The 25,520-nt window shown below is 41.0% G+C and overlaps 1 protein-coding gene across 1 annotated transcript in view; it reads right to left on the bottom strand.

The window, feature by feature from the left end:
• AGBL1 (AGBL carboxypeptidase 1) overlaps window positions 1-25,520 on the bottom strand; it is a 342,641-nt gene that overhangs the window by 133,322 nt on the left and 183,799 nt on the right. The window contains exons 10-17 of the mRNA XM_004372695.3: window positions 25,263-25,379; window positions 23,629-24,209; window positions 22,049-22,132; window positions 21,735-21,824; window positions 20,196-20,344; window positions 18,914-19,001; window positions 9,330-9,474; window positions 757-910 (exon numbers count right to left, since the gene is read on the bottom strand). Of these exons, the coding sequence (XP_004372752.3) occupies window positions 757-910; window positions 9,330-9,474; window positions 18,914-19,001; window positions 20,196-20,344; window positions 21,735-21,824; window positions 22,049-22,132; window positions 23,629-24,209; window positions 25,263-25,379 (1,408 nt within the window). The remainder of the gene's footprint in view (window positions 1-756; window positions 911-9,329; window positions 9,475-18,913; window positions 19,002-20,195; window positions 20,345-21,734; window positions 21,825-22,048; window positions 22,133-23,628; window positions 24,210-25,262; window positions 25,380-25,520) is intronic.

The following is a 25,520-nucleotide window of genomic DNA, read 5'->3' as shown; positions in this document are numbered from 1 at the left end:
TCACCTGAACGCTGCTATCACTTCATCAGATAAGCTTGTATCTTCTGGGCATAAATCAGCTGCATTTTTATTCCCCAGTCTTTCCTTCCATCTTCCAAACTTCTCTGTATTTCAAAGCATTCCTCATTCTGTGTGCTTTGTCTTGCCTGTCTGAGATCTGAAACTATGTCAGCAGCCACTTTCAAAAGCTAGTTGGTTGTGTGTCCCGTATACTTGTGCACAGGGCTCTAACATCTAAGGGGATTTGTTGGTTTTTTGTTGTTGAGTGTTACAGTTCTTGGCAAGAGCCTTCTCCACACCCTCGACCCTTCAGCTCCAAATGATCTTCAGATTATCAAAAGCCTTCTTTGGCCAGCACTCTAAAACTCTACCTCCTTCCTCTCCAAACTTTGACTGGAGTATAATGGCAGTGAGCAAAGTACAAAACCCTTGAATTAGAGGTTGGAAAATGTGATTCAGAGTCCTGGTTCTGTTTTAGGAAAGGAAGTAACTGTCACTAGTAAACTACTTTCAATTTCAACACGTCATTTAATCCCCCACAGTTTGCAGTTTTTTCTTTTCTCCCTTTAACAAGAGAGCAACATTCATGTTTACCCTTTGTTTCCTACCAAGAAGAGCTGGGGTGTATTTCTATAAGGACAGACAAGTTCTCAAATTTTTATGAAACTTCTGACCTAAAAAGGATAGGATCCTTCCAAGTCTGTAAAGCATACACTTAGTCAAATCCTCAAAGCAGAGGGTCCTCATTTTACTCACGGAACTGCTCTAGATGGTCAGTACTGTTTGACTCAGGCATGGCTGTGATGGTCACCAATGGACATGGATTCCCTCCCAAAGTCTGGCAGAGAACGTCCTGCCGGAAGTAGACCTGCTTGGGGTTGATGCTTTTTTCCAGGATGTCAAGGTGAGTCTAGGGCAGAAATGAAGCAGAAGTATAGATTATTAATATCATTGGTAATAACAATAATAGACTTTAGTAACAACAGTTTACATTTGTAGAACCCCTTATAGTTTAGAAATATTTTTGTTAACCTAATCTGCCCAGTGGTGGACATGGGTGATTCAACAGTGGCTGTTGCGAACTAAAGGAGCCCCGGTGGCATGGTGGTTAAAGCACTCGGCTACTAACCAAAAGGTCGGCGGTTCAAACCTACAGGCTGCTCTGCAGGAGAAAGATGTGGCAGTCTGCTTCCGTAAAGATTTACAGCATTGGAAACCTTAAAAGGCAGTTCTATTCTGTCCTATAGGGTCACTAGGAATCAGAATTGACTCCACTGCAGTGGGTTTTGGGGTATTGCTATCTAAAGGAGCTCTGGTGCAGTGGTTAAACACTTGGCTGCTAACTGAAAGGTCGGTGGTTCAAACCCACCATGTCTTTCTCGGGAGGAAGTCGTGGCAGTCTGCTTCTGTAAAGGTTATAGCCTTGGAAACCCTATTGGGAAGTTCTACTCTGTCCTGTAGGGTTGCTATGGGTCATAATCGACTCGACAGCAACGGGTTATTGCTATCTAGGAGAAGTTCGATGAGGCCAAACAAGAAGCACCATTCCTGCATTTTTCTGCATAAGAAATAGAAGATCTGTTTTCAAGATGCATTGAAAGCAAGAGAGCAGGCACACAAAACATTCTTCCCATCACCATGGCATATGAAAAATGTGGTTACCATGAAGATCGAGCATGCCCAGAGAACTTGGGAATGTGACACTGACAGCACCAGAAGCAGATAGTTTTTTAGAACTAGGGAATATAAACAGGGCTTCTGAGCATGTTGAAGGAAAATAGAAAGCAACTGATCCAATGGACTGCTAATAACTAGTACCCGTACCAGTTGCTATTGAGTCATCTCCAACTCATGGCAACCCCGTGTGGGTCAGAGCAGAGCTCCATAATGTTTTCAATGGCTGATTTTCCTGAAATATATTGCCAGGCCTTTCTTTTGAGGCACCTCTGGGTAAACTCAAACCTCCAATCTTTGAGATAACAGCCAAGGGCGTTAACTATTTGCACCACCCAGGGACTCCAAAAGATCAACTAGCTAGTAGCAATTGACTTTTCCTACCGTATCTTTGCATTCAAATACTCGTTAAAAAACAAACACAAAAACACAGAAATATACAAAAACGGAATAGCCATTGGACACCTGTCAAGACTCTGAAGATATTTTCACAAACGTCCTCAGGAGTGAACAAGTGAAGAGATATTCTCCATCTCAACTGCATTCACTGACAAAGGAGCCACAGTGACTTCAGCAACCTGAGAGAGGAAGGTTGTCCCTCCACAGCACAAGAACAGCAGTGCACAAAAAGTAACTTCCCAGCTTAAGATCTAAAGTTTTCAACACGACTGAGTACATATTAACAAGGCCAAGAAGAAAGTACACACATTGCTTGTAGGAAAATTACAAGCATGCTAGACAAATACAAGAAAAACAAACAAACATAAATCCTAGAAAAATATTTTAGTATATAAAAGGGGAGTAGAGTCCTCAAAAGGTAGAAGAGTTTACATGTGAAAAGGATCTGCTACAGGTGTGGTAGGCAGAATAATGGTCCTCCAAGATGTTCATGCCTTAATCTTCAGAACTTTTGAATATGTTACCTTACATGGCAAAAGGGACTTTGCAGCTGTGTTTAAGATTAAGGACCTTGAGATGGGGAGATTATTTGAGATTATCCAGTTGGGCCCAATCTAATCATGTTGTGCCATCGAGGCGATTTCAACTCAGCGACCCCACGTAACAGAGTAGAAGGCCCCGTAGGGTTTCCTAGGCTATCATCTTCACAGACGTTTACAGACGCAGGTTTGTGCATAGACGTCATCGAGCACAACTGTGGAAAGAAAAAGGCCAAAAGACAACCACTGTGCCCATAAATACTGTCCTGCAAAACCAAAAAAACCCTTGCCGTCAAGTCAATTCCGAGACCTTATAAGACAGAGTAGAACTGCCCCACAGGGTTTCCAAGGAGTGGCTGGTGGATTTGAACTGCTGACTTTTTGGTTAGCAGCAGTAGCTATTAACGACTGCTCCACCAGGGCTCCATCCTTCAAAAGAATGTTGCCTTAATGTGTTCCCCAGCAGCAAAGGGGGAAGAAACAAAGTTTTTTCTTTTTTTTCTCCTCTGAGTTGTCAATTTTTTTTTTATTATCATTTTTAGGTTTTTTACAATTAATAATATTACAACTCAACAAATGCATATCTTCTGGCTTAAGCTCATTTTCTGTAAACTACAATTATTCACCCAGCTATGCTCCTGCGCCCCTCCATGAAATCTCTCCCATTTTACCCACCACCAAATGTGCAATTTGTCCTGTACACCTGCACTCTTAGGGGATTAGTCTGGTTCCAGTCATACAGAAGACTTCTAGAAGTAAACCAATTATAAACACCAGTTGGATTTCCTTTTGCAAAAATGGCTTTGTATTGTTCTCCTGAAAATGATCTTCAGATGAATGCTCCCATCCCAGGTCCAGGAAGTCTATGTCTAATTGGATATTGTTGGGATCATTGGTGAGAGAAGCAGGACTTCTGAATGCATGTGCCAACAGACTGTAATTATGGCCCTGCAGAAGCCACAGGGGTGGGTTTCTTTATAAAAATGGGGATAAGTTCAAGGCAATTATGGAACGCCGCAGAGGGGTTGACTTCTCTACAGAAAATCCTATCCGTGAAAGATAGCAGGCTGATTACCTGAGCCTGCAGCCTCATCCTCTGCCTCTCCACCGGAGTCTTCTGTCTCCCTCTCCTTTGTCAACTACTCCCTTAAAACTTCCATAAAAGCCTTTCCTTGACCTCAGCAGGTTGCCCTGCTGATGGCTCCTGATAAAGTGAGGAGCACTATGCACTCAAAAATCGTTCATTTCTTATTGTTATCCCCTAAACTGCTGCACTCTCTGTCCCCCTAATTTAGAAAAAAGCCCACCCCTAAGGAGATGGCCTATTTATTTGTGTACTGCCTAGGTTTCAGTTCTCACTTAAGTATACTCATCAGAGAATAGGAAGACTTCTCATCACAAGAAAAGAGTGAACGACAACTGTAAGTGAACTAAAGCTCCAGAACATGCTGTAAGTGTGTGCTGATGGGCTTTCTCAAATTGTCCCAGGCTGCCAACACCACTCTCTCTAAGTTAAAGGGACTTACTTTAAGAATGAGATAAATGACTAGTCTTAGGTTTCTTCTCACAGGTTTACCAATTATAAAGAAAAGATGAGTTTAATATCTTCTTTCATTAAAAATAAAGTTGTAGTACTGGTAATTTGGAAAAGAGAGTCAAGAAAATATAATCATAATCAACCATTCTACAAAAATCATCAGTTGCCTTTGTATTTATTTCTTTTTGGTCTTTTATTTGGATTTTTTTTTTTTTTTTAAGGTGCCTGGGCACAAACAGTCTGTGCTTGACAGCTAAACTGAAGGTTGGAGATTTGAACCCACTCAGCAGTGCCACGGAAGAAAGACCTGGTGATCTGCTTCCATTGAAATTACAGCCAAGAAAACTCTATGGATCAGTTCTACTCTGTAACCCATGGAGTCGCTGTAAGTCAGAATCAACTCAACATCAACTGACAGCAACAACAACTTGGATTTTTAAATGCAATTCTTATTTTAGTATGAATTATGGAATAGGTATCTTTCAATCAATCCAACAGAGAAAATGATCACACATCATCCTATAAAAGGAATAAATACTCTATAGTTAACACCTAGTTACTGCTTACTAGATGTAAGCACTTTGCTAATACTTTGCATGCATCTAGTCATTTAATCTTCATAACAACCCATCTAGTAATTGCTTTTATATTTCCAATTTTACAGATGAGAAAACTGAGGCTGAAAGAGCTTACCCAAGGCTACACAGCAAGGAAATGCAGAACCTAGACTCAAACCCAAGCCAACTCCAAACTCCCAAGCTCTTGTTCTTGCATTGTGCTCATGTCACTGGATTCCAGGGGTCCTCCTTATAGTCATAGACTTCACCATTCACAGACATCTCAGACCCCTCAGGACAGTCTTGCACATTCACCTCCTCAACATCAGGACCCTGTATCAGTGTCTGTTCTTTGCTTTGGCCTATACAAAGATAGGTCTCTGTCTACTGATTACCTGACAGCACCGATTTATGACTTGCTTGTTGTACTTCGATCTACCACATGTAAGTCAACATTTCCCATTTGACACTTTTTAAACTCCTCATTTATTCTGAGCCCTTTAGAAGGTATTGTCCATATGAGGTCCTCCCTCTCTCTCTCCCTAGTTTTCTCTCTATAACTCCCTTTCTCTCCCTACATCAAATTCCGTTTCTCATCTCTGAACTTAATGGTGAGAATATTTACAACAGTGGGTATACGTATTTGATGAGAAGTCCTACCTTTTAAGAACCTTAAACTCTTCCAACCCAGGGATCCTACTTATGATTACTTTTCTTGTCTCTTGCCAACTCATACAATTGTAAGTTCACAGTGAAATTTCATTTCCTTACCCTTAAAACATCCATTATAGATTCTCTTGGAGTCCCATTTTCAACCAATGGTACTGGTTACTGAGGGACAATTCATAACATAATCCCAATACTTTTTTTTTATTGTTAACACTTTAACAATCACTGCAATTATTTGTGTCATGATATGGCTGACTAAGATATAATTCCCTTTCCTTGCTTCAGAATCAGAATAATATTGTATTTCATTCTTTTAGCTTTATTTTAATATGAAAATCTGGAGAATTGTTCACCAGAGGTACTGGCAAGCATCTGGAAGATATCAAATTTGAAAGAACCAAATACTGATTCTCTTATTATAAGAGAATAATGAAATTTTAAAAGTTGCAAAATTGTATTCATGCTGAATAACATCCAACATACATGTCCTCTGCTATAAAAATGTCTGTAATTATTAAACATAATCCATATTATAAGACATCCGCAAACTGTGAATTCCACACGGAAAGGTATTTTCCACCCCTCAGCAAAGCCCCCCAAGTAGCATACAGTTAATTCTGCCCTTGGGGTATCATTCACATTTAATTTATCACCGATCTGTTGGAAGAAAAATTGTTTCTCCTTAAAACATGTCCAAAAATAAAAATGACTAGTGTGCATTACACAATGTCCTCGTTCCATCCACAGCTGGAGGAAGTGGTTTCTAGGAGAAGTCATAGAGGCCTCAGTTATTGTCTTAAGCCTAGAGAGGAAAAGACCATGGATTATTTGAAATGCAAAGCCTAAAACTGAGTATATTAAATCAAACCTACTGCAATATATATGTTTTTCACTGTCAAATGGCAAACTGGCTCGCTTACCTTGTTCTATTCGTTTAGGAGAAATAAAAAGGTATCCCTTCTCCTGTCTCTTTCTCATTAACTCTCCTGATACTTCCCTACTAGGGGGAGATTCACAGTCCATAGGCTAAGTAACAAGCCAATAAGCATCAATTAACAAGATCTCTCTCTCCCTTTCTGTGTGGACCAAGTGACTGGGTGGGTCTTCTAGGTCTTGTATTTTGTCCCCCCTTAAGATCCAGTGACTCAAATGGCCCCTAAGCTATTTGTCGATTGTAAACTCTAGACCTTGTGCTCTGGTCTGACAAGGTCTCCAGAAGGTAAGTGGGTCCCAGAGGCATGGAGTTAGCAGCCAGGTATGGTAAAGGTCTGGCTGGATAGGTCTTAGACTTTGAATCAGCTTGTCAGACATCTAGCAAGAATCCAGCAGAGCATCTTGGGATAAGAATTAAACCATGTTTGGTGAGAAACATTGTCCTTTAGCTGAACCACATCCATATCAGTCTCTTAAAGTTACAGATAAATACCACAGATGGATGGCTTGATTTCAACTTCAGAGATGTCTGTACAAGCACACAACTCAATGACTACATATAATTACATAAGTGGAATGCATTTTTTAGTAGCTATTGTGTTTAGTATGAGGCGTTGGTGGTTTGGTGGTAATAATCTCGCCTTCCTTGAGGGAGACCGGGGTTCTATTCCTGGACAATGCACCTCATGAGCAGCCACCACCAATCTGTTAGTGGAGGCTTGCATGTTGCTATGATGCTAAACAGGTTTCAGCAAAGCTTTCAGACTAAGATGGACTAGGAAGAAAGGCCTGGTGATCTACTTCCAAAAATCAGCCAATAAAAACCCTATGGATCCCAATGGTCTCAATAGGACAGGGCAGCATTTCATTCCATTGTGCGTGAGGTTGCCATCAGTCGGAGGCCAACTCAGTGGTAGCTAACAACAAGAACATTGTATGTGGTAGCAAGCAAGGACACTTGATCTGACTTCACAGCAGAAATTCTTTTGAATTTCTTCTACATTGAAATAGAAGGACCACAGGAATAGATGTCAAACACCTGTGCTCTATTCCCTGCTTGGCTGCTAGCTAGATGTAGGGATTTCTAGACCTCAGTTTTTGCATCTATAAATGATAAGGATGAATGAGACAACTCCCCAAATCCTTTTATATTCTAAAGTTTAATACTAGGTGCTACCAAGAATCTCAGCAGGGTCCAAGATATTCTAACAAGTGAAAATGACAGTGTCCTGGACCCAGGGCCCATTCTCCCAATGGAAAAGACAAGTACATATTCAAAAAGGAATCCCCTTCCCCAGGAGACTTTTCACACACAGTGCTTCACAGGCGAGATGATAAAAACAGCTGTTGAAGGTGATCATGAATCTTGCCTGTTCTGTGTCCCTAAAGGCAACAAGCATGTTTTGTAGCAAACATGGCTTGTTACAGCATAGCTTGTGATGCACATTTCTTGGATTAACTTCTACAGCTATCTAAGTGTGATACACAAATAATACTAGTTGTGCGTCTTTAGCAATCTGAAAACAGTAAAAATCTCTCTTCAGCAAGACAACATATGGAGAGAAGGGCAGATGTGGTTTCATGAAGCCGTTAGCCAAGTGGTTTAAGACATACCTCCTTGGTGGAGAAACACTCCCATTTATACCTGAACATTTCTTTTGAAGGGAGAGATGCTCTTGGGTATTATCTTTTCCGACTCCTTATCTCAGGCTTGAAATGAAAATGCCCATCTTCAGGCTAAATGACATACATTCACACGCATATTAGTATAAATATGCTAATAACATTTTGTATTAACAGAGAAAGTGAAAGTGCTTTATAGAAGATACTGTAGTTCATTAATCCCCAGGATATCCATGAAATAGCTAGGGGAAAGAATTTGCCAGCTTCTTCAAATGATGGAAAACTGCACTGTTTAAGCATTCAGTTTGCTCAGAAGTGTCTGAAGGACCTTTTGCAGGGCCTTGAATGGAACCCAGGAATGTTAACTGAGTCTGGATTGACTTCCTGACACTCCACTCACAGAAAGACCATGGGCCTCATTTGCAGTGACTCAGTGTTTTATTCCTCCACAATCCTTATCTACTCTGGATCTTTCTACCAGCCACAGCCCATGGCCATGGCAACCCCTGGGAAAGCTCAAGTGGCTGTCTGCTCACAGACTCAGGGAATTTTCCCAAGTGTCACCTTCTTGCCTTCTGCTTCACTCCGCTCAGTGAATTGGTCTCTTTTTGTTTTGCATCTTGGCTTACTTGTATGGTTTTACTGCATTTCAGCTTGATAATCTCACTTCAGCCTGACTACTTCATGCTTAATTTGATAAACTATGCTTAAAGATATACCAAACAAAAAAACCACAAAAAAACAAAAAACCACAGTTGTCATTGAGTTGACTAATTCTGAGTCATGGCGACCCCATGTGGGTCAGAGTAGAACTGTGCTCTATAGTTTCAATGGCTGATTTTTCAGAAGCAGATCACCAGGCCTTTCTTCTAAGGTGCCTCTGGGTAGACTCAAGCCTCCAACCTTTCAGCTAGCAGCCAGCACATTAACCGTTTATGCCACCCAGGACTCCTTTAAAGATAACACCACCACCACCACCACCAGTTGCCGTCCAGTCAATCCCGACACATTGCAATGCCACGTATGTCAGAGTAGAACGGTGCTCCATCTGGTTTTCATGGCTGTAACTTTTTGGAAGTTGATCATCAGGCCTTTCTTCTGAGGCACAGCTAAAGCTCCTAGGAAACGTCCCCACCTCACACACTCAACCTGCAGACAAGGAGCACTACATGCCACTTGGGCCTTCAGAATATCACTGGCCACGAGCTCACCCTCTGCTCTGTCCAGGGAAGGAGACAGGGCAAATATAATACCACCATGTCAGCGACAACAAACTCTGGCTCTTTGAGGCAGACAGCATCTCCCCAACCAAGATGTCAGTGTCTCCTGAATGTGTTAAGGGAAACATCAGAGAGCCCCTTCATCCCTGCTGGGGTAATGATGTAAACAGGAAGTTACCATGAGGGCTGTATAGGTGTAGGGATAGTGGTAGGCCAGGTAGCAGACATCCTCACTGTGTGGGAAGGTGACAGCAAAGGTGAGGGTGTAATAACACTTCCCAGATGCTCCTCCTGTGGCAGCTGCACTGCGGCAGTAATGATTTCTAAGAGACAGAAGAGAAGAGAATGAGGCAGAGGTGAGGGCAACAATTAGGCTCTAGATGCTATGAATCTCACATGTTACGTACTGGCAAGATGTTCTTCATTCAAAACAAAATGTGGTTCCTGCACAAAATGGAATATTACTCAGTCATAAAGAGAGACAAAGTCCTCATACGTGCTGCAGCATGGATAAACACTGAAAACATTATGCTAAGTGAAATAAGTCAGTCACGAAAGGACAAAACTTACATGATCCCATTTATATAAAATATCTAGAATAAAGCACCCTGGTGGCATAGTGGTTAAGAGCTTGGCTGCAAACCAAAAAGTCGCAGTTCAAATCCACCAGCTGCTCCTTAGAAACCCTATGGGGCAATTCTACTGTGTCCTATAGAGTGGCTATGAGTCTGAATCAACTCAACGGCACCTAACAACAACATCTAGAATATGCAAGTGTATAGAGACCAAAGTTAATTAGTGGTTACTGCGGTCAAGGGGAGGAAGGAGGGAAAGAGGACTCTTTGCTCAAGGGACACTGAGCTTCTGTTAAAAAGTGATGGAAAAATTTGGAAACAGAGAACAGTGATGGCTGAACAACACGGTGAACATGATTCATGTCACTGAATTGTACATGTAAGTATGTTGAAATGGCATGTATTTTGTTACATATATATTGACCAGAATTTAAAAAAAAAAAAACACTTTGATGGTGAAATTTAGAGGACAGAGAACTGTGCATATAAGCTTCCTGCCAGGTGATGACCAAACCAGCAACTTCTAGACTGGCCCATCTGCCTCCCAACCGTGGCATATATGCCATAGGCCTTTCTTTGCTGTCTGAAAATGAAGTCATTGAGCTTAAACATAGAGAAAAATGTTACTAATTCTGCTTTTCCTGTGATTCTATTGTAGACATACACTTGATTATCCAAATTTGGTTCCCCCAACCCCCACTTCTCTCCAGATCTCATAGGGTACAGCATCTTCCTATTTCCACAAACTGCAATATTATAAGTCCCTTCAAACAATATTATAAGTGGATTTATTAGTAATCACTACTATATATTGGAGGGCAGCGGTGGTTCAGTGGTAGAATTCTTGTCTTCCATGTGCGAGACCCAGATTCAATTACATATATAGGGAATTCCCAGCCAATGCACCTTATGTGCAGCCAGCACCCATCTGTCGGTGGAAGGTTGTGTGTTACTCTGATGCTGAACAGGTTTCAGTGGAGCTTCCAGATAAAGATAGACTAGGAAGAAAGGTCTGGCAATCTACTTTTGAAAATGAACAAGTGAAAACCCTATGGATCACAATGGTCTGATCCACAAGCAATCATGGGGATGGCACAGGACTGGACAACATTTCGTTCTGTTGTACATGGGGCTGCCATGAGTTGGAGACCAACTAAACGGCAACTAACAATAGCAACAACAAATATATTGAATTCCAACTAGACCTTAACATATGTCACCTTAGTTATCACGGCAACAGCCCACTGTGCAGATGAAGAAACAAACACTTAGAAAAATTAAATCATTTGCCAAAGATCACAAGACTAGTAAGTGGTCGATACAGGACTAGAACCCAGATCTGTCTGGCTGCAATGCCTTTGTGTTTTCCACTATGTGATGCTTTCTCCCCAAGGGAATGCATTTGTCACCCCATCCTAGGGTGCGTTAGCTTCTTAAAGCTTCAGAGTACACATTTCCCTTTGTTAAAGATGAAGAACCAATTTTGATACTTCAGAGAACAGAATCACAGTAAACTGCACCCAGAAGTACATTCCGAGCAATATGTTCCCCACACACTGCCAGTTACGCTCTTGCCTTGCCTGTTGATGCTGAGACAGCTGTGCAGGCTTTCCTGAGAAATGCTATCATCAAGACTACATTATGATGCAAAATACACCCGGACACTAAAAGATGTAATTCCACCTTTGAGCATGTACAACGTTGGCTTACTTGTCCATTGTGCTTTTGGTTTTATTGGGGGAAAGGGAGAGGGGAAGGGAAGAAATAGCAGATAATAATTCTTACGTGTTCTAACAAAATATAAAAAAAAATGGATTATTCTTTTCTGCCTCTCTGCTACCTTCATGCCTCCTCCCACCAAAGCAAAAGAGCAAGCAAGCAAGAAAAGAAGAAATAGAAATCCAGTGTTATTTCTTGTGGTCCAATATTTATGAAACTGGTGATGGTAGCAAGAGAAGATGGTGGTCCTACTGGCTACAGCCTGATACGGTTCTCTTGCCCCAGCTTCTTCCAACATGGCAACCTGAAGCCTTGGTCATTCTGGGGAAAAGAGAATACTTGATAACAATGTAAGCCCCCAATGGATCGCCCCACACAGCTTTGCGGGATCACATTGATTGAACCCATTTCCTCTGTGATTACAGGACCAGAAACTTCAAAAGGGGCCTCTTCACCTATGGTGCCACCTGGATCTTCATACCTTCTCCAGATTTCCCTCAAATTCTGCAGTTTCTCCCCAAGGTAATAGTCTGGTTATTGGAAACTATGTAAAGAAGCAGATGGCAGCGCGGAACGCATGCACGCCACATACGCTCTGCCCTTTATTCTCTTTCTGAATTAACTTTTAAAGACATGTCACTCCACTGCAAAAGCACATTCAGTTTATACCTACCTGAACAACAGGTGCTAGCCAATTGCACCTCCCTACAATGGAACGGCCAATTGAAACGAAATGATCCAGGGACAGCCAATCAAAAATGTAGAACAGAAGTTCACCCGTAAGCATGAACATTTGAGCACGCACACGCACAGCAAATACACACCTGTGAAGGTAAAGGCAAGTGGAAGCACACATCTAGTGCCTCAACATTGTTCATCTACCAGCAATGGAGACCAAGCCTGCACCTTGACTTGAGTTATAGATACCGCTGTGGGGGAAGCGGCAGGGGTCTCATTTGGCATAGGTCTAGCTTCTTTGCAGTTTGCCACCACACTATTGAGTATGCAGGAAGTTCTATCACAGGCACTTCTAGCCTATGCAAATTCAACCTTCCTCCACTCAGCCACAGAAGAGAGCAAGAGAGAGAATTAACGTTGTCAATTTGATCCCATACAGAAAGTGAAATCCCCATGTTTATCCCTATGATCCTTCCCCATTCAAACTAAACCTGGACTCCAGGAAAAGAGCAGCTACAATGAAATGGAAAGAGAAACAAAATGGGTTAATTCTTAGCCTTTGGGCTCCCATGGGCCCAGGTTATAGTGACTTAAGGAAAATGTAAGGAATGTGAATGGTAGTTTTGCCTTTATGAAATCTACTTCTCACCAACCCCTCTGTCCCCCAACACATAACACGCTACCCACTATAGCTTGGTGGTGTGATGGCGTTGATTTTCTTGGGCAAGGACTAAAAGCTCCTCACTAACAAGCCAGAATGGTTACAGATTGCTGAAATTTCAGAAAAAACAATGTCACCTCATTTAGAATGTTGATTTCAGCCTGGAGTTTCAGCTAAAGGAGATTCAATTACAATCCTGGTCTGGAGCCTAAACTCTGGCTGAACCTAAAGCCAAAGTCAGGCTTCACCACTGGAGTCTTCTTGGTGGCCCTACTGTAGCGGGAGCTGTCCAGGAGACAACTCAACATCTAGCAAAACTTTACTCTTCAGAGGCCTTTAAACTTTCCCCAGATCTTCTGCTTCATAGAGAAACGTTTGATAAATCTCTAAAGTGAAACGCTTGGCTTGCTACATTTCAATTCGTCCAGGCTAGAGTGAGATCCCATCAAGTTATTTTTGTTTCCTCAGTTATGATGTGAACATATTGAGGGATGTTCGCAAGTCACGAACATTCACCCTTAATTTTTTTTCTTTAAATGTTATTTTGTTGTTATTGTTGTTGAGAATACACACAACAAAACGAACACCAATTCAACAGTTTCTATGTGTACCATTTAGTGATACTGATTACATTCTTCAAGTTGTGCAACATTTTTGCCCTCCATTAACTGAAAGGTCAGCAGTTCAAACCCATCAGGTGATCCTCAGAAGGAAGATGTGGCAGTCTGCTTCTGTAAAGATTACAGCCTTGGAAACCCGATGGGGGCAGTTCTACTCTGTTGTATAGGATTGCTATGAGTGCGAACTGGCTCAAAGGCAATGGCTTAGACAGGTCATCTTGGGTCAAAGATGCACAGTTAAAAGGCTCCTCTTTGCTTTTCCATTCCCTGAACCATTTATCTTGGGAAGGATCTGCACTTTTATAATCATAAAGCCTTCAATGAAGCAAGGAGCAAAGTACACAGATGCATAGTTATGAACTCAATCTATTTCCATTTGGACTTAAAAATATGCTGGAAAGTCATTTTTTCAGCATGTGCATGAAATAAGCAAATACCAAGCTAGAGAGTGAATTAGATAATCTTATAATGACAATGGCTCTGTTTAACAAGAGTGTATCATTTCACTTAACAGGGTCTAATAAGGCAGAGCAGCCAAGTCACCAGGCTTCCCTGTGTCTGCAGCGTTCCTAATATTCTATATAATACCAATTCTCTCTCCTGAGATCCCGCGAAAGGATGCATGATGGCAGAGCTCTGGTACGACATTCATCTTCATGAGTAAGCTGTTCCATCTCCTCTCACGAGCGGAGATAAATGTCAGAGGAGATCAGCCGTTGCGTATTACATGCCCACTCTAAGCGTGCAGCTTCCCTCCCTCTGCCCTTCAGCACCAAAATCACGTTAGACCAGAGCTAGGAGAGAACTGGAAAAGGTGTGAGGCTGTGTACTGAAGAGGGAGAAGCAGACTAGAGAGAAGTAAATAAAGCAGAAACAAAAGCTGTCCTTGCTTCATTTTATGAAGGCCAGGGAAAAATGAGTCTGCCCATTTATGGTCTTCAAGGTGAGTAGGAGGGAGAATTAAGAGGGATGAGGGGAAGGAAGGAGTAGAAGATACTCTGGGATGGGGATGGGACAAGATGATCAACTGAGAACAGGGAGAAAATACTAGAATCTCTCCTTAAATTTATTGTTACGGAAGTACTAAGGAAGACATTAAGTCGTCTACCATTTTATATGGGATTGACAGCGGCGACCTCCTACAGTTCATGTTAACCTGTTGTTGTTGTTAGCTGCCGTTGAGTCAGCTCGTTTATGTAAACAGAATGAAACGTGTCGGTCCCATGTTAGCTGAATGTGATGAATAATTATAAAACAAAGTAGATTACAGCGCAGCAATCGCATCCTTTCATCTCTCTTGTACTCAGGGCCGGAATATGAAAAATACATTACATTTTACATCTACGGTTTTCGTATAGTTGAGCATCAATTGCCACATACAAGGTTTCCTGAGGGAGGAGTGGGAATAGCTACCACCCTCTTTCTTTCTTTTGTATTTAGCTCTGGCAAGGTAATTAAGTTTGCAGATGCCTACTTTAGTGGATTTATAGATTACCTTATCTAAACTAAACTAAACCTCACAATATAGACAATTAATGTTTAAGAAAGTTGGGCTTAGAAGCCACGTTGTTGTTGTTGTCGTCAGCTGCCCTCGAGCAGGCCCCCGATTCACGGCCACCCCATGCACAAGGAAACAAAATGCTGCCCGTTCGTGCACCATCGCTTACGGATCAGACCTTTGTGATACATAGGATTTTCATTGACTGATTTTTGGAAGTACATTGCCAGGCCTTTCTCCCTAGTCTATCTTAGTCTGGAAACTTCACTAAAACCTGTTCATCATCATAGCAACACACAAGCCTCCACTGACAGATAGGTGGTGGCTGTGCATGAGGTACATTGGTCGGGAATCAAAACTAGGTCTCCCCCATGGAAGGCAAGAAGTCTACCACTGAACTACCACCATCCTCTGCTTAACTTCTAGGTTAGCAACCCAGCTCTTAACCACCATGCCACCAGGGCTCCAGTATAGCAATGCATGCATAATTTATTAAAAACAATCTGTAAACAAATCTATGTTAAAAGGACATGCAAAAATGTATTTTATTGCTAGTAGTGAGCTATCAAAATAGTTCGGTGACCACTGTTCTAACTGATGGCAATCGGTCCTACAAAGTAGTCACTTCACCTCCTTAATTGATCATCATTGTTGTAAAGTTCTGAAGGAAGTGGAAATTCCATTCTTTCTGAGTGTCCTTTTTCTGTTTACAAACACACACACACACACACACACACGCACGGACCATGACTCAAAATGGTTCTCCCCACAATGAGCACCCTGGCACCACCTTTAAAATGTGGCACTAAATCTTGGAACTTGACAACATAATAGAAATGGAACTACTGAGTGTTCTGATGACATACTGGAGACAAAGAAATAAGGATGTAAAGTTCTCCTAGATTAATATACCAGAGAGAATAACGGCAGGGAAGAAACAAATCTTCTAAAGCAGATCACTTCAAAGATTGAGATGGGTAAATAGGGAGAAAGATACTGTTTAATTAGAGAAAGACATTTTATAGTAGGGAGAGGTATTCTGATTTTTGGGTGCATAGTGATACTCATATCTATCCTGTTGTCAGATCACATTATTGGAAATAAGTTAACATAATGTGGTGAATAATTGTAAAACAAACTACATTACAATGTAGTAATCTCATCCATTCATCTCTGTTGTATTCATGGCTGGAATATGAAAAATGAATTGCATTATACATTCATGGTTTTCATCTTACCCCTCTGTTGCTCTTTAATCACATAACAATTGTCTTGTTAATGAATCTAAAAGCTATTAACATTGGCTTTCTTTAGGCCAAGTCTATGCTTTTGATATATGGCTTCTTTCTTCTTCTTTTGGCAGATGCTTGATCCCCAGAAGCCCTCTCCTTATTCCCTTACTTAGAAGAGGAGCAGCCTCCAGGGAAAGCTGTATCTTATTGGCAGAGGATAGAAAATGTTGTTTGTCCAATCTCTTACTAAGTACAAGACTAAAGTGTGCTCTAAGCTGGGTCTTTCACATTTATTGAAGATTACTATTTTCAGAGGAATCTGAAAGTTAATCTTTTTCTTTCATTGTGTCTTTTTTGTTGTTGTTGTCGTTGCTGTTAGGTGCCGTCAAATCAGTTCCAACTCATAGAGGCCCTGTGTACAAAACAAAACACTGTCTGGTCCTGCACCATCCTCACAATCGTTGCTATCTTTGAGCCCATTGTTGCAGCCACTGTGTCAATCCATCTCGTTGACAGTCATCCTCTTTTTTGCTAACCTGCTACTTTATCAAGCATGATGTCCTTTTCCAGGGACTGGTCCCTTCTGATAACATGTCCAAAGTACATGAGACAAAGTCTAGCCATCCTCATTTCTAGGGAGCATTTTGGCTGTACTTTTTCCAAGACAGATTTGTTCACTCTTCTGGCAGTCCATGATATATTCAATATTCTTTACCAAGACCATAATTCAAATGCAACAATTCTTCTTCCGTCTTCCTTAGTCATTGTCTATCTGTTGCATGCATACGAAGCGATTGTAAACACCATGGCTTGGGTCAGGCACACCTAAGTCCTTAAAGTGACATCTATGCTTTTTAACACTTTAAAGAGGACTTTTGTAGCAGATTTGCCCAGTGTAATACATTGTTTAATTTCTTGACTGCTGCTTCCATGGGCGCTGATTGTGAATTCAAGTAAAATGAAATTCTTAACAACTTCAATCTTTTCTCCGTTTATTGTGATGTTGCTTATTGGCCTAGGTGTGAGGATTTTTGTTTTCTTTATGTTGAGGCGTAATCCATGCTGAAGGTTATAGTCTTTGATCTTCAGCAGTAAGTGCTTCAAGTCCTCTTTGCTTTCAGCAAGCAAGGTTGTGTCATCTGCATATCACAGGTTGTTAATGAGGCTTCCTCCAATTCTGGTGTTGCGTTCTTCTTCATATAGTCCAGCACGCTTGTTGTTGTAAAAATATACATAACACAAAATTTGCCAATTTGACGCTTTTCACATGTACAATTTAGTGACACCAATCATATTAATCACGTTCTACAACCATCAACAATATCTGTTGCCAAATTTTATATCACCATAAACAGAAACTCAGTGCTTTGTAACCAATGACTCTTTTCCCTCCCGTCCCTGGTCGTCACTAATAAACTTTGGTCTCTGTACATTTGGCCTCTATACATTGGCAACTTGGAATATACTTAAAATTATTCTTGAAACACCAAGGTCCAGATTTAGAATTTTATATTATTTTCCTGCAATTGTGGCCTCTCTCTCAGTATATTCTCCTCTGGAGGTGATTTTTAGTCTAAGCCTCTTTGGACCATAAAAGGGTCCTGAGAGTCTCAAGCAAGGTGGGCCAGAGAGTAATTATCACTGAGGTGAACAGAAAACAAATGCAGTTGTAAGATTTTGCTATTCATTTAAAAAATAAAACGAGAATACTTCCCAGGTCCATATCCTAATACATCAAGGACTAAAGAATGCCAGCTCTCTTATTACACACTGTCAGTCAGCCCAGCTCCGTGTTTTGGATACTGTCATTATCTCTATGATGATTTTTGTCTTTGTATCTGATAGAGCAACACGATCCTTGACCTTCCTCTCTATCAATGCTCTAGCCTCACAGTCTTAAAAGCCAAGAGACTGAAGGATATATACTCTCTTTTTGATATTGATGACAATCCTAAACTCTAGAATGTCTGATAATAGTTTTTTTTTAGCGGTTTCCTATATTCTCAGAAAGATATAAGACTTACTTTATCCAAGAAAATAAGTACTAGCCTATATCAGTTTTTATAAGAAACTAGCACTGAGCTAATAATTAATTAATATGCTCTACCTATCCTAATAATTCCCCTCCTTTTTTCTTGTGAATATGTATTTTATTTTCCATCAAAAGAAAATGCACATACAGCAATTCCTGGGTCTGGAATCTATTCTTTCATCAAAAGATGTGGATAATTTAAATTTCATTATAACTTTACAGGATAAACTGATAAAACCAGCTACCGATCAAGGAATGAATTTTGAAAACCCTCCCTTTTTAAAATTTTTCACCTTACTGTGGAAGAACAGTTACTTAAGAGTATTTGCTACATAGTCACTTCGCTGTACTTTGGAAAACTGAAGCACAGAATGGTTAAAAACAGACCAGAAAATCTCAGACTTTTTGTTCACGGGGACTAGCGGGAACAGGTGAAGAGTTAAGACTTATGCATAGGTTGAGTTGGTACAACCACTAATATCCAACAACAAGTTCTAAAGGTCTTAATGTGTTTAAATGATGACAGACCATCTTTCAGCCAATCAAAAGATATTTCTTGAGGTCCACTATGGAAGCCATTTGAAATACACACCCTTCTGAAGGGCAGGTCATTTGCCATTGGGAAAAAGTGACAAGCGCAGCAGACAGGCACAGATTGCTGAGGTTTATAAGATCAATATGGAAAAGCAGGAAATTGAGAGGGAGTGAAAGGGTAGCAAGAAGGAAGCTAACAACACTCTCACTTACTTGTAATAACAGATTTCACAGCCCGTCCGTACCCAGGTGGATCTGCCAAGAAGAGCCTCCTTCACCGAATACATGGTTGGCTGCATCCCTACACAAAATAAAGGGAGGACTTAATCCATAATGGAAAGAAAACGAGTGGAGAGAGTTGTGATAGACTGAATAATGGTCCCCAAGGATATCCAGGTACTAATCACTGGAACCTGTGAATATTACCTTATATACGAAAAAGACTTTGCATACATGATTAAGTTAAGGATCTTGAGATGGGGAGATCATTCTGAATTATCCTGGTGGGCCCTAAATGTGATCACAAGTATCCTTGTAAGGGGGCAGCAGAAGGGGATTTGACTGCAGAAGAGAAGGCAATGTGCCAAAAGCAGAGAGAGATTAGAAGATGGCGTGCTGCTGACTTTGAAGATGGAAGAAAGGGCTATGAGACAAGGAATGGAAAAACTGTAAAAGGCTAGGAAACAGATTCCCCCCTACAGCCTGCAGAGGGAGCATGGCCTTGCCAGCACCTTGACTTTAGCCCAGTGAAACTGACTTTGGACTTCTGGACTCCAGAACGGTAAGAGAATAAATTTGTCTTGTTCTAAGTCACCAGGTTTGTGGTTATTTGTTACAGCAACCAGGGGAACCTAAAAGAAGAGTCAAAGACCATATTTTCTCTTTCTACACCATCAAGAGTCTACTTAACCAGTACAAAATAGAGGCAGTATCCAGTGCTTGGATATAAAGCCTGGAAATACTTATTCCTGGTTCAGGGCCATCTAATAAATTATTATTTGAGCCAGTAATAACACCCAGAATTTCCCAGAATTGTTCAAAATAAATATGGACTACTGGTCAGTCTTCGTCTCTTGAATGTCTCTTCCAAAATGTCCACAGACATTATGGAGAATTTAAACTTTCTCCAGAGCTTTCTGAGAGAAAATTTGTCTCTATCTTCTTACAAGCAGGACAATACATTTGCTATACTGGGGTGTAGCAGATGGAGAGAGGGAATAAATAAGAGGGACCACCTACTTCCAAAAGCTCAAGGTGGGCTGTGGGAGTTAGAAAGCAGTGCAATGTTATGTGTGGTACTTTCTATTGTGGAATGAGGCTTTCCAGCTTCTCCCTCCATCGTAACCACTGCCTTGTCACATCTGGCAAGCAAAATGGGTAGCCCAGCCTTCAAACCCTCCGGGAACCCAAGTAGAGATCTGATAAAAATCCAAACACTTAAGAAACATCATTCCTGGTAATATCTAGGAAGCCCCTATCCCCTAAAAGCTCATACCGTAGTTAAACTGGCTGTTGAGCTTCTCACAGTTGATGACATTGAAGCAATAAGGGACAGCAGCTCTCATACCGCTCACCTTGAAGTAAAACCACTGCTGGTGCTGGGGGCTGTTCACATCAGCATTAAGCAACAAGTCATACTCAAACCTGTAAATCATATACAAAATTAGAGAGTTGTCTAGAAGGCCTTGACAGTAGCTTCCAACATTGACAATCTACAAGTCTCAGGTTCTGGATTACAGATCTAAGACCCAGGATCTCAGTTGGCCAGTAAGTTATAGTTATCATCCGTATCTCAGATGTTAGATATTCTCATACAAGTTTGGATCTGGACTCCAGAAATGTAAGAGAATAAATTTGTCTTGTTTTAAGCCACCAGTTTTGTGGTAATTTGTTGAACATAAGCTTTGGAAAATCAGGCTTTTTCTTTTTTCTTGGTATTAGCAGAGTCAGTTACACAACCATAGCCACTTTTTTATTAAACCGTAATGAACTTTCTACCCAGCTAGAAAAATGCATGTGTGCTATATCCCAGAGAAAATGTGGTCACATCTGGCCCTGAGTATGCTATTACTAACCACTTGATGCCAGATATTCTTTTTGAGTCTCAGTCTTCTCATAGGGAAAATGGAAATAGTGTCTAAACTTGCAGTGTTGTTTGTAAAGATTAACTGTATAAAAACAAAAAAAAAAAAACAAACCAAACCCATTGCCATCAAGTCGATTCCGACTCACAGTGACCCTATAGGACAGAGTAGAACTGCCCCACAGGGTTTCCAAGGCTGTAAATCTTTATGGAAGCTGACTCCACATCTTTCTCCCACAGAGTGGCTGATAGGTTTCAACCACCAAACTTTCGGTTAGCAGCCTAACGTTTTAACCACTGTGCCACCCTGGGCTTCTTATTAACTAGGACTCTTTATTTACTGTACAGTTTATATACATATATAGATATATATGTATAAAACCAAACCTGTTGCTATCGAGTCAATTCTGACTTTAGCAACCTGGTGGCACAGTGGTTAAGAGCTACTGCTGCTAGCCAAAAGGTTAGCAGTTCAAATCTACCATCTGCTCCTTGGAAACCCTATGGGGCAGTTCTACTCTGTCATATAGGGTCTCTATGAGTAGGAATAGACTGGACTGCAACGAGTTTGGTATATATATATATATATAAAAGCATATATATATATATATATAAAAGCATATATATATATATATATATATACTATACATACACATATACTGTATAGTATATGTAAATCCCCCAGCAGAACAACAAATATGAATTAAGCTAGTAATGCAAGGGTTGTTTGTTTTTTCACTTTTCAAATGAGACATAACTTACATTCAGTATAGTGCACAAATCTTACGTATATAGCTCCATGAATTTGTTTATATAGGAAAACATCTGTGTAACCACTACCAAGATCAAGCTACTCTTGTGGGGCAATTGAATGGGAAGAGGGGAAGAGATGCTCACAACCCACTTTCTTGGGCTGGCAGGAGCTGCCTCCTGAGAACTTTCCTTACTTACTCACGCACTTGGATGGCTTTGCGAAGATTTCCTGACTCAAACTTGGAGAAGAACCTTAGGCAATGAGGAGCACTCGTGTCTTGTAAAGGCCTGTAATGAAATAGGGAACATATCAAATTGTGCATTACTGCTGTTCTTGGTCACAGTTTGACATTCCTTCATGATAAATTTTCTCTTATAGATCTCTTTAACCTGAATTTCAACATGCCACTTTGAGGACTAGGAATAGATTACTATCATAAAAAACTCCTACTTTGGGGCCATTAACAGTATTTTCCACACCTTCCATTCCGTTGAAGCACAAGACCACCTACCCAGGCTCATCTAAACTGAAGACGACTTTATTGATGACATCACTTGGCTGGATGAGTCTGCGGACATCCTCAAATATCTTGATTCTGAAAAGGGAAATTGGAAATATTTTTAAGAGTTGGCCCTTACTTTCTACCTACTCATCCTATGGGTCACCTGGGAAGGTCCTTGGGAGTCATCAGAGAAATATGAAATGAAGAGAAAAGTTTAATAATGCCTAGCTTGAACTGAAACCTTCCTTTCTCCGTCAAGAAATAAAACTACACTGGGCAGTAGAAATGTTGAAAGCAGTGATGTTAGATTTTAGTCAGGGTATCCTTGGCTTGGTGAAGAGTTTTGTCAAGAGCACTTGGACTAGGGGACTTTGGAAATTTTCTGGTTGTATGAATAATAGGGTCCTTTGTGTTGAGACAGACTTGAGGAAGACTTTGGGACTGGAGACTGTTAGCGCCCTCAAAGTTTGGAGGGTTTCTACAAAGGTTTTGAGCTCTTGTGCTATTTATATCCCTTGGGCTCTGTCTGCTCCAGAAAGCTGAAGTGAATCTTCTATTTGAGAAAAACCAGTGTCCAGGAGATTTAAGTAAGAGGGAGGAAGGAAGCCAGGGGGGACTTTCAGACTTCCTCCCTGAATTTCCAATCCAGTTCATTGGAGTGGGTGGGAGAAGAGGGAGGAGAGGGTGGACATGAGGCCTGGACTCAGGGGGCAGATGTTCTATCCAGTGATAAGATGGTGCTGGCCCAGCTGTGGTGTGTCTCTCAGGAACTTGGGCATAGTAGATAGGGTCAGAGGGTGAAGTCAGAGATGGAAGCCAGGAGCCCAAGTGGGAGCAGATTTTAGGATACACAATTGAGAGAACAATTTGTTGAGGAAACAGAAAAATAAGTTAATGAAACGTTCTGGTCTGCACACTTTGCTCCACTGACTTAGTATATACATAATCATTTTTTCCTTGGCTTTCTCAGTTTTTATTTTAGTCTTATTATACTGAGCCAAAGGCAAAGTTCCCTTTCCTGTGTTCTGGGAATAATCCATCACCCAGTGTTTCTGCCCTGGAGAATGCGTCTTTTCCATCTCCTCTGCAGTGATGCGGAAAAACTATTCTTCAAGCCAAGCCGGGGTCTATAACTTTGGATTGTAGGATGAAGGTACTCCACCCTCCTCTCTATTAGCAAGAGACCAGATACCAGTTTACAGTGAACAAGGAAAGAGATCTCAGAAAATGAATACTTGATTTTACTGAGAACCTTCTTTTAAGGAGTGATTCCAATATTTGGAGAAACTGGATTATTTTTTTCTGTAGCAGTGGTTTGCAATGGATATGGGCTAACGGGCTGTACTAAAATAATCAAAGGAATTCTTTTTTTCAGAAACATATGCCTGCCACTACCCTACACTTGATTCTGAAATGTCCTGGTAAGGAGGCAAATTTTGTGTTTAGCAAAAGCTTCTAAAGGGGCTTTGACATGTTCCTCGATGATGCTCACTTTCCTACAGAGAGCAGGGTATCTGTACAAACCATTCCATCTACAAAAATATTCAAGAAGAGAAAAAATATAGATCCCAAATTGGTAACATTGTCACCTTTGGACTCCACATTTGCGTTCCAACATGGACTGGGCTGAGGGAGGTGGGTGGTGTCCCCAGAGATCGGGAAATGCCATCATCTTGAAGTCTGGCACAGATCTGGTTCTTCTGGATTTGGCCATATAAAGATGGGGATCATGGAAGGGAATATCCTTGGGATGTGTCTGCAGAACCTTATCTATTACTTCAACACTTTCTGTAGGCATAGTGGAATTTGCAAGGGAGGCACTCATCCTTCGGCAGGAAATTGCATCTATGTCCCAAACATCCTCTTTGAGGAAAGCCTGAATGTCAGGAATTTCATTTCCAGAAGAATCTATCCCAAGACGACTGCATGGTACTTTTGGGTAAGTTTTCATTGCAGGTGTTTTTTTGGAGGCTAGATGCACAGTGGACCTCCCCATCTTCACCATACTCAGAAGGGAAGTCTGGACGGTGTCTTCTCTTTCAAGCCCCCAGCAGCTCTGGTCCTTATTCAAGCCATGCTGCTTTGGGGAGGCAGCAGCTGGGATGTGGTGGTGATTGGCACGCTGAGTCCCTTCAAAATTCAAATCTTCTTCAAGTGTGGACTCCAGTTCCTTCAAGTTTAAAGTGGAAAAGAACATGTCAGTGTTTCCTTCTAGGTAGATAATACAATTTGACTCCTGTTCTCAATCTCTGGGCACAGAGCTAAGCATAAATCCTATGCATGGGGAAACTTTTTCCAAGGTCAGCAAAAGAAAGACTAACTTTCAAGAGTCAAATGAATGGCAGAATCATAGAAACTCATGTTTGGAAGAGGCTTTTGGTGGGCCATCTAGTACAATTCTTTGTAGTGCATGAGTGCCTATACACTGTATACACCCCACAAAGTTATAATCTGGTTGATCAACCTTATTCTTGGGGCCTCACTGCAACCAAGATGGTACCTTTCACTGCACCCTAAGGTAATGCCTTTTATTTGAAGATCATTCTGATCATTCTAATTGTTGAAATGAAATTTCAAGTGTAATTTTCTTCCCTGAAACTTTTTACCCAATGATCCCCTCTGGAGTAAAATAGAGTACATTAACTCCCTTCTACATGTGATTTAGCTAGTACCCTTATGTGTGGCCAAATTCATTATTTTTTAAGAGCCATTAGAAAATAACAGAGATCAAAAAGCAGATCTAAAATCTTGATGACAGCATTATCATCACCAGCAACAGCAGCAAATGGCCACTGAAATGGCATCACCAGGTCTAAGGCTCCCAATTTGTTTTTACTAACAAAGACAGCCTGAAATAGGATGGCCGCTTTCAGAAAGGCTTCTAGTACAACTTTCCCACTCTGGCAAGAGAATAATTAAGTCATTAGAAATTTTTACTTCCTTTTTCAATGCATGGAGACAGGGCACCTTGCCCACAAGACAATAGGCAGCCAAAGACTTTCATCCTAGATGTAGAAAGAGTGTCACAGTATAGGACCCTCATATGCATCTTAACTTGGCCATCTTTTTCCCATTTTTGCTTAGCCTTCTGTTTTTCTCCCAAAAAGATCCCAGGAGCAGATTGCTAATGATGAGCAATGTTTTCCATCTAGATACCTCTCCCAGGTACAGCAAAGTACCCATCATGCATCAGCAAGGAGCAAAACCACAACATATGTCCTACCTCAAAGCTATAGGAGAGCTCAAGACACATCGCCTCATATTGTTTCAGCTCCTCTTCAGGTCGGTCAAGGCCAGGTTTGGAACTCAGCTTGTTCATGTCTGTTTCCAAGTCATTATCCTACAACAAAACATTCAAAGAATACATTACAACCAAGAAAGGTACTGAGAAGTATTGAGACTAGCTACATATGTGATTCTTCAGAATCTTAGGATATAAGTGTACATGTGAAGAATGTTGAAATGGCAAATGTTTTGTTCT

Source organism: Trichechus manatus, unplaced genomic scaffold, assembly GCF_000243295.1.
Source record: "Trichechus manatus latirostris isolate Lorelei unplaced genomic scaffold, TriManLat1.0 scaffold00019, whole genome shotgun sequence".
Taxonomy (NCBI): Eukaryota; Metazoa; Chordata; class Mammalia; order Sirenia; family Trichechidae; genus Trichechus; species Trichechus manatus.
Note: the sequence above shows the minus strand (reverse complement) of the source record. Positions and strands in the feature narration are given on the sequence as shown.